This window comes from Stegastes partitus, unplaced genomic scaffold (genome assembly GCF_000690725.1).
Source record: "Stegastes partitus isolate 25-593 unplaced genomic scaffold, Stegastes_partitus-1.0.2 Scaffold923, whole genome shotgun sequence".
Lineage (NCBI taxonomy): Eukaryota > Metazoa > Chordata > Actinopteri > Pomacentridae > Stegastes > Stegastes partitus.
The window spans coordinates 210891-221169 of NW_007578654.1; the positions used below are offsets into that span (position 1 = coordinate 210891).

The window sequence follows — 10279 nt, forward strand, 5'->3', positions numbered from 1 at the left end:
TTTGTTGTGACGTGTTCGCAGAAGCAGCTTTAAAAGTAAATAAATCTGGTGAATTGAGACGTAGCTGCTCGTTCTAAACGTCTCACCTGGAAGCAGCAGGCGGGAAGAGGGCAGGATTATGCAGATGTGTAGCTGGATGACTATTGGTTGAAGTTTTGACTGTTTTGTCAAAATAAGGGGCATCTTGTAGCCAGAGGGGCTCGGGGAACTGCACCAGTAAGCCTCTTCATGGTCTTACAGCTTTCATTTTACACATCCAAGTTTTAAAGGCGTCCTAAAAACAGATTCTCTCCATATGGGACCTTTCAAACAATGAACAGCTTGGCTTGATTTTCTCATTAGACAGCTCATTTTCAGCTGCACATTCATTTATATTACCGTCAGTGTAACGTGAATTGACAAGGACTTTTCTTCTTGTGCTTTTCTTTTTGTTGTTGACGCTCCCTTCAAAAAAAAAAATCATCCAGACAGTCGCATGTTCAGTGAGTTGAAACCCTCCTGCTGTGATGTGACAGCGCTAACCTCTGACACTGAGCTGAAACTGTGGACATTACTGGTACATACAACTGTTATTCGAGTTAAAAGGCACCTATTGTAAACATTTGTGAATTATTTGACTGAATTTCATGTTCAGACCGCCTGACTGAGTGGAACCTTTATCACTGAGTGCGCAGCTAAACCTGGCTGCCCTGTTGCTGGTTTATAACGACGAAAGCCGACCATGAAAGACATTACATGTCCTGATAGGACTGTAAACAATGCAGGCAAATAGAATATCTGACACGGGTCGTCTTGGCTGAATTCATGTGGAAAAAGTAGAGCCTCTGAAAAGCTTAATTTAATTGACTGATATTGATTCAGCGTCAAGCCAGCCACCTCATATGCCGCCCGCCCTCCATTTAAAAAGGTCTCCTGACCTTGCAGCTGCGTAATAAGCGTCACGGCCAAATGGAGCGCAGCCATCCTTTCTGAGTCCGGTGACCTCACATAAATCCTGGCGAAGCTCCGCCCACCTTCAACCTAAGAGGAGCTGCTCATCAGCAGCAAGACGTGGAAACAGCTGCGCTGGTTCAACCCCCCAATGAAGAATATACCTTCTGTTGGTTTTTATAGTGGATATGTTGACATGTGTAAATGCTAAAACTGACCAATCCTTTATGAAAGGAAAGGACATGATGCCGTCCTCAGAAACATTCCACACAACTCATGAAACACGCATGTCAACAACATCCATACATGATCACCCAACCGTGACTGTCTTTGCAGCACGGCTCTCCTTGAGCAGCATCAAATTCTCTTTCACATCGTGACTTTTTTCCATCTTGGTCAAGAAAGAGTGTTCAGAGGAAGATGTAGATACGATTTATGTGATTATTTGACCACGACCCACATCTTCTCCAACCAGTCATCACTTCACAGAAAAAAAATGGCCTTTCCGAGATATTTTGGCTTCACTTTTTGTACAATGAGATGAAGTGTTGATGTATTTTCAGTTTTACATACAGTTTCTGCTTTGGAGCACCAAGTGACTAGCTTAGCAGAAACAGCTAGCGTGGCCGTGTCTAAAGCTCAAAAACACACCCGTCAACACAATCGTCTAAATTCACTTTGACCTTAGCTTTGCTTTGAAACGCTGACTGGAATGTTTGCATCTGTTTTCTGATCGCTGGCATCTGTGATGTTGCGCAAGATGCATGAAATCGCCTCACACCTGATTAAACCGTTTTTAATGGCGGCACTCGTCTGTGGCGTTCCCCAAGAGTCTACCCTGGGTCCGTGACTATTCTGCATTTACACGCTGTCCTTCAGATGTATTATCTACAGGTTCCACTCAGCCAACACACAACTTTAAGGCCGTATGTTGCAGATATATCCGGCATTATGTCATGTCTCTCTCCTAAAACATGCTAGGTCTTCAGCGAGCAAGATCTTACGTAACAAAGCCATAAATCCCTGGCCTGTCATTTGATGTTTAGGAATAATCGTTTATTTAACTCGTGCAAAACAGGAAGATGAGATTTCTTTTTTTTTTGCATTTCCAGAGAAGGCCTTGCAGTGTTGCACTTGCAGGAAACACATTGACAGTTAATTCAGAACGCTGCCCTGGACTAATCATACTCTCCAGGAGAAGTGACCACATTACCGAAATCATCGTCTCTCTCCACAGCCTGCCGGTCAATTGTTGAACTGATTTTAAGGTTTAAAGTGAGCTTATCTGAGTGAGTGGTTAACCCCACGTACGCCTGATTGCTGCTTCAGATCCTCTTTCAGAGCCCCTTAAGTGATTCCCGAGTCTTTCTCATCACCATGGGGAATCTCTGGGCCCCTCGGCAGTCAGAGTCCACGGACGCAAAGTTATTGTTCCCCAAAACCAGCTCCTATCTTTAACAGAAATGTTGTATTCAGATTTTGTTTTTTCCTATTTCCTTCTTTCATATTTTACCTTGTAAGTTGTGAATGTGTTTTAAATGCTGCTCAGTTCATTCTTTATCGTCAGCCTACACTCAAACTTCCAGACAGCTATCAAAGAAGGTTCTGTATCTAACCACGAATGTCATAATCTTGAAGGCAAATTTGTTCCCAGCAAACCTGTGTTCCCAGTTACCTCAGTGGAAGAGTTCACTGGAGGTTGCATCATCTGTATTTTCTAAACTCCGATCGATATCCGATCTCATTTCACTGCAAACTATTTTGCTTTTTAATTGTTTATGTTTTCAGCCTCTCAAATATGAAAATGTGCAGATTTTCAATGTATTTATTTTAAGAATTTATGTTTTTAAAATCATTTTTAGATTTGGACTGCAGGTTGGACAAATCAAGCACAGTGAAGGCGTCACGTTGAGCTCTGGGTAACTGTGACAGTATTTCTAACTACTCAGAATTTTTACAAACGTAAAACCTTCTTTAATGTCGGATATCAAGGCTGTCGGATTGTCCAGACGGAGGTCCAGATACAACGAGGGCTTGATGCTGGAAGGCTCATTAGTTGTTCATTATTGTTCATAGTTGTTATAATAACTAGTGTGTTGTTAGAACACTACGCATCGCTGGACTACAGTCTAACTGACCGGTGTGATTGTGCACGTTCCGGCCACTTCCACCCCGGGGCAGCGCTCTGACGGGGTGGAAGTGTCCAGAACACACAGGCAGTACTTGTCTGCTGATGCTAGTTTAGTTAGCGCTCACACTTCTGTTTCCTCCATCGGTGGCGGCGGGGGAGTGGCAGATACGCTCCACCGTTACCATCCATGTTTACTTCCATAAACACTGAGCACGCTCGCTGCGTGTGACGTCGTCGTGTCCTCTTCTGCGCATGCGGGACACTTTTGGCTCGTATGAAGTTCACACAGCAGATCACATACAAGTCGCATTGAACTGGAAACGTGAAGGAAGTCACAAAGAAATCCTCATTGAGCATCAAGTCCTGCAGTGTGAACGTAGCCAATCTGTGGGATTGTTCAGTCAGATAATACGCCGTCATCCTGATTGGTGACATTAAATGTCATGTCGGAGTCACAATCCAAGGCTGTCGCTATGTTAAGGCTGTTTTTTATGGATTCCGTTTGGTTTTCCTAGAAACCTGTCAGATAGCAGGTTTAGGATTGATAAGAGTCGATTATTGAGTCATGACTGTACTCATTAGCTGTAGTTTGCAACGCGCTCCATGTAAACCAAATAAAACTGTAAAATCCTAAAATACTGCAAGTACAAGGATCTCATTATATTTACACAGTTTAAATGCAGGACTTTTATTTTGTGACATTAGAACTTCTACTTAAGGATCTAAACACTTGATCCAGTACAACGTTTTAGTGCAACGATTACACTCATGTGTACCATCAAATATGAACATAAGAATGACAGACTGAAGTAAGTTCTGTGACGTGAGTTTGTAAAAGACAAAATTTATTACCACGTTTTTGACTCCAAAGACAGCATTTCTATTGGATCACATTTAAAGAGTGAATATTATTGCAGCTCTCATACAAATGTGTTTTCATGTTGTTTTATTAATTAATATCCTGATGAGTTGAGAATATTAAAAACATAGTAAACTACACTTGATGCTGTTACATTAAAACAAACTATGAGGCTTATTAGTGAACCAAGTTTAAGGTATTTAGACTGTCCTAAAAGGAGGCATATAAATGTAGTTTCACCTCAACTGATGTGTCTGATGTGCCTACGTCTGAATCATCACACAGTTGGAAGATTAAGCTGCGATTTTCCAGGAGGTTGCAGTAAACTGAGCAAAAACCAGCGAGAGGAGCCAAAAACGGGCGAAGCAACGGGGGGGAGGTCATCTTTCAGAGCTCCACCAACTGCTGTGTTAACCTGGCAACCATGGTGGTGATCTACACGTCACAGATTTCTGCAATCCAGCATTTTGCTAATATTATTTTCCACAGCAAGTCCTGCTTTTAAGTACTTTATTCTACCTGCCTGTTAAAATATTATTAATCAGGTTGTTTTTTTTCCCTTTTATTTCATCAGTTCACTCACACTGTAGTTAGTTCACACTGTTAAAATGAGAAGACTTTCATGACTTTTAGGTTGCTGAGCTTGATTTAATATGCATCTGCAGCAGACAAACAGCTTACCGTAGTAGCGGCTCGCCCTCCAGGCCCTGACGGCACAGTGTAGGACTCCGTCCAGCCACAGCAGCAGCCAGCTGATGCAGAAGCCCAGCAGCAGGCCCAGCATCAAGTCCATCTCCTGCTTGGTCACACTGTCACTCACAAAGTAGTTCTCTGAAGAGTCCACCAAGGAATGGTCCCCATCGTATGGGATCACATAGTGGACATGATGCCTGAGGTGAGGACAGAAGTGTCAGATACATGCGTTCATTCTGCGTAACTCTTCTAATTCAGAGGATGTCAGGAGATCTCTGAATTATAATAAACTTGCACTAATCCACACTTTGCTGGAAATCCCTGAAGCTCTCTTGAGGACCACTTAAGGCAGAAAAGTTCATGGTTGAGTTGTAATTTTAAATTTGCAGAAACATCTGAGGGCCTGAAAAAAGAATAAGCAATACTTTTCTATCTCCCTCTTGGAGGTGCCACTTTCCTCCATATCCATCCTGGTAAAAACCTTTCTTCATAAATAAGACAAACATCTAAAATGTACCAAACGTGCAGTCAAGGTTCTTGAATTATCTTCTAACCAGCAGCTATTCTTTCTGTGTGGCCTTCGTCTTCTTCGTATCATTTTATGAAACTGAAATTGTATTTTAAATCTAAACAGGTTCTTACTAGAGAGTCGCTCTAATTTGTTCTAAATAAGACAAACATGAAAGGACTCGATATGAAGCCAGTTTTAATTGTTTTTCCACAGATTCACAGGCTGCATAATTGCTACTAACCAGGTGTTTGCATCTCACAGGAGACGAAGACGAGCTGGTGAAGACGTAGAGATGTTACAGACAGCGGACGCTTCCAGTGGATTACAAACATATCGCTCTGTTACGTTACACCTGAGGGGCAGCGTGGCCCACATAAAGCTCTGCACGTCAACTATTGCAGCAACTGCTGATCAGCTGTCATCCAGAAACACTCACTTCGCCTCATTGTCCAGCATCGACTGCTCCATTGTAACACAGGTATGAAGGCTGTGCTGTGCTAGTATTACCTGCCCTCCTGGGAGGGGATGAAGGCTTTTTTTCAATCTAACAACAGAGCCAGGTGTCTGACAAACACCGTAAGGGAACACAGCAGGAGCCGAGAGATTTACCTGCTGGAAGTGCGAGCAGATGCACTCGCACACTTTGGGACATTACGATGATAACAGGTTTGGAACGATGGAGGTTTTTGAAGATATTCAATAAAAGAGCGCTGCAGCAATTTGGAATAACTCGTGTAAATCTGAAGGGTTTGCAGGAGACAGATTTTTTTAAATTGAATGGGCAAAATTAAAGCAACAGAGACCAACGTGTGCTGCCTTTTCCTTTTCTGTAAGTCAGAAGTATTTACAGGCTGGAGCTGGATGTAAACCGGCAGACGTACACCTTTAAATTATTTACAGCAAAATGTTAATACCCTGAGTCTGATGGGTTTTTACTAAAATAATCTATGCTGTGCTGGAAGCTCAGTAGAAGTTATTTCCAGATTGTTTTGGCATAAACTGAGGAAGAACAAGTATCATGAGCAGCTACTGACAAAGAAGTGATTTCCACCTACAGAAATTCAACTTCATTAACAGATAATCCACCCACGAGGCCTGATTGACGGACGAACTCCACAGGAACACCACTGCACTTTGTATTGAACGTAAAGAAGAAAACAGGTCTTGCAGATTAGCGCCGTAAGTATCTTCCTGAAGCACGGCCTCATGGGGGATCAAACCCGGCCTGAGCCACGCCGCCACCGAGGTCCATTAACAGCAAAATATTTCCTCAAAATACACTGCTAAGCTATGAAAGAAGATAACCAAACACTTTCTCTGCAGGTTTATTTCCTTTCCCTGAAGAAGGATGTTGGGCAAATGCTTGTAAATAAAATAAAGGATTATTTTGTGCTGCATGTGCTGCTAACCTGCACCCTGCAAATCCTTCTTTACTGTCACAGAAATGACAACGTTCAGCAGAACCTTCAGATTTCTGCCCTGCTCCAGCTGATGCAGACAGGAGCTTCAGAGCGGCTACAACCACATCCAGTGGCATCCAAAATCAGAGCACTGCCAAATGAAATGACACTGGCTGTGTCCTCGAGCCTGATAAGGTGAGCGCTGTGGGCGTACTGGCACCTCCACACCTCATGGATGGAAGGGCGGGCATGAGAAGCTCGCCGCTATATCCCGCGTTTCTGCTGTTTATGTGAAAACAGATGACTGCCTCTCATTAAGGACTGTTTCCAGGTCAGTGAGAGACACTGTGTGGTTACAGAAACCTGAACACTACGAGCAGGAGCAGAGATTTGACTGTCCGGAGCACATACTGCTTCATTTTGCTTTTACTTTTGTTTTTGTTTTTACATTTTCAAAATCCCCCTTGCACTCAGAACCGGGCCTCTATCAGCAGCAACGAGGACGATATCACAAAACAACACCATCAGTGATGCATCATCTCATCTCAGAGCTGTCCCCAAAGATTCTTGTGTGTGTCTTGATTAGTCTATATCACATCACATCTGACAGCGAGTGAAGGAGGCCTCTCCAAACTTTGACTCAGATTAGCCCTCTCTGACAAGCCTAATCTAATATAATTGATGATGACCCATTTCTGGATTTACAGGCTAAGAAAACACGGTGGAGCTGGTTTCCTGGTGCTCCTAATGAACTGCTAACACATCAGCCCCCTCACTGCAGCATGCACACTATGGACTGCTGTTTGGTTTTAATGTGCGTCTGCTCAGCTTGCACCAGCATGAGCAGTGAAACCCCCCTCATGGCTGTAGCTAGGTTACCTGCAAGACACGGGGCCAATCAGGACGTGGTATCTGAAGACAATACGATAAAGGGATTCTTACTTTAAATCTGGCTCCAGCACTGTTGCCTCCGGCACTGTGGAGAGCAGAAAAACAGAGGCCCACTTGTGCCTCTGCCCGTCCACACACGGTCCCTGCTGTATTACATGCTGCTGACTGGAGGTGGGAAACAGCATCATGACGCTGATCAAATCCCAATTAATATATTAATGAGTGTCTTGCTGCTGTTTTTGCACACTCTCTCCCCGTGACAGCGAACAGCAGGCAGTGTGACGAGCAGCCCCACGGCACTTCTCTCCAGCCATAACCACCTCACTTCATGTGTTCATCGGTGGCCCAGCGGGTCGGTATTCGGGCCGACACCGCGCAGGCCTGCGTGGCCGCACAGCGCACTTGATGCTCGGATTGTTTTTGAACGGCCTTCCGCTGCTCACAGGCTCATTACCTATTTAGGGCTCCGACACACACCTTCCTACATGCAGCACAGAGCAGCACAGAGCCGCACAGCGCGATCCGACGGCCGGAGCTAAGAATAAAAGCTGCTCTGAGGCGCTATGAGGAGCGCAGACGGCAGCTTTTTTTTTTTTGCGGGGCTTCACCGCCACAAATCTTCGAGGCCTCTTCGGCAATTAAGAACTGACGGTTATAAAAGCAGCACACACAGAACCGAGTGTCTCCACATATGCTACAGGATGATGGCATTTACCTTCCACAGTTGCAGTGACAGACGCGGTCCTCCCCTCGTAGATGCGGTAAGATGTAGTTGTGAAAGCGGTCCAGTAGTGCGTTCATGTCCATTAAACAGGCTATCGCCTGCAAAGAACCATGCCAGTCAGCTGGGACATGTCAAGCAATAGGCTAGGCTATGACTACCGACAGCGAATCATTCTGGTCATGACTAGCAGCAGAATAACAGAACACAGAGCTGCCAGGTCCTCCCGATGCTAAAAGGGGGACTCTCGCCTCAAAACGGACTTAGATGATTTATTTATGACAGCAGGTAATTATAGGTAAGCTAACCTACTTCCACATGTCATTGATAGGCCTGCTGCTGCTGCTGCTGTCAGGGGCTTCCTACGTGTATGACACATTTCTGGTGGGATGCAATGAGAAAATCATACTGTGGCTGAGGGAGGTGAAGGCGTCTTACCATTACAACTGAAGCACCAAGAATCATAAAAATCATGGTGGTTGTGATCATATGCATCAAAACTTCCAAACTGGCCGCCGTCCTGTGGCCCGGGGTTCTACCCGCGGCGGTGGAGACGCTCCGGCTGGGCTCTGGGCGCTCTGTCCCGGCAGGAGCCGCTCATGGAGCCGCCGCGCCGCTCCTGGCTCCCCGTGCCTTCAAACTGCCCGGTCTCCCCTCCGTCCCCTCCTACACACGGCGAGCCGCTCTCTCAGCCCTCACTGCGCCCTCTCCATCCAGTGGTCCCCCCTCCCCGCCCCCCGGTCGCTCGGATGCGGCTGCCGCTCGCTCCGCGCAGCCAGTCCTCTCCTAATTACCGATGCAAAAGTGATCCGTTCTCCCGGTTGCGTGTCTTTCTCTCTCCCAGTGGAAAAAACACACACATGAAGTAAACCAGCGGGCTCTCCCTCGGTGTCCTCTCCCCCCTGATCCAAGTTATTCCACAGCGGCTCTGCGGCTCTCTAATGCCGCTGAATCCTGTCCTCCATCGGATGAAACGCTCGCTCCCTCCTCTCTCGCCTCAGAGAGCTGCACCAACTCCTCTCTCGGCCGTCGCCCTCGTCTTTCTCGGAATGTTTGATAACATCATGAGGTCCAGATAGCTCCAGTCAGGAAGTAGACCCACCCTGCGCCCCGAGTCCAGTCCGTATCCTGCAACGGCAGCTGCATCAACGCCAGGAGCCAGACACGCATGATTATCCCATCCTGGCTTCCAGCAGCTACACCAGCATCCACTCCCACCTCGCGTGCGCGCGCGCGTGCATGCGCCAATGCACGGGCGTTTGTGTGAGTGTGAGGGCGCGTGTGTTTGCCTGTGTCTGTGTGTGTGTGTGTGTGTGTGTGTGTGTGTGTGTGTGGTGGGCGGTGTGAGAGGGAAGAACTGCAAACTGCCTCTCTGCCATAGGTCTGTAAGCTCATTATTTATAGTGGATACCTGCAGAGCGGCTTCAAGCATGAAGCTTCTCCTCATGATGATTTAACCTTTTCCTCCAGAGGCTCCACGCCTTTTACCCCTCAGCACCGCCACACACACACACACACACACACACACACGCACACACACACGCTGCCCTGCTTTCTATGTCTCTTCCAGACGCTGCTGCTGTTCCATCTCTGATTCTGCACCACTCACAGCATCTCCCGTGTTTCGTGTCCAAAGTGATTCTTCACAGACAATCAAACCAGCGCTACACTTTAAACCTGTTCTGGATTATAACTGCTTCTTTATTGAAGCAGAGACAGGAGTGGATGTTGAGAAACCTCAGATTTCATTGAGCAGCATGATGCCTACACTTTCCTTAAATACTGATAATCATGTGGTAGTGCAATAGAAAACATCAGGGAACAGAGTCTGGTTTTTGCTAATATTTCTAGTAAATCAAACTTAAATTGTCTCTTTTTATTTTAGAATTTAAAAACAAACTTTCTTGTCACGTGAGTCTCTCTGACTTGACTTGAGTTCAATGATTGAACAGCTGAGCGCCACTGAACTGAATAAATTGGGTTTGGAACAAACCAAACTAGCAGATGAGTTCTTTCCATCTTCTCTATCTCACCTCTCATCTTCTCTGTGTTTTTCTCAGGATGCATTTAAAACTTGTTAACACTCCCCAAACACTCCTGTTTTTGTAGTTTGAGAAAACAGACATAGTGGAAACCTGCTATG

General features: G+C 45.6%; 1 protein-coding gene across 1 annotated transcript in view; it reads right to left on the reverse strand.

Moving 5' to 3' along the window:
- Positions 1-8647, reverse strand: part of tmem240a (transmembrane protein 240a) — a 14899-nt gene extending 6252 nt beyond the window's left edge. Inside the window, exons 1-3 of the mRNA XM_008293930.1 lie at positions 8575-8647; positions 8131-8237; positions 4602-4810 (exon numbers count right to left, since the gene is read on the reverse strand). Coding sequence (XP_008292152.1) covers positions 4602-4810; positions 8131-8237; positions 8575-8631 — 373 coding nt within the window. The 5' untranslated portion in view covers positions 8632-8647. The remainder of the gene's footprint in view (positions 1-4601; positions 4811-8130; positions 8238-8574) is intronic.
- Between the last annotated feature and the right edge of the window lie 1632 nt (positions 8648-10279).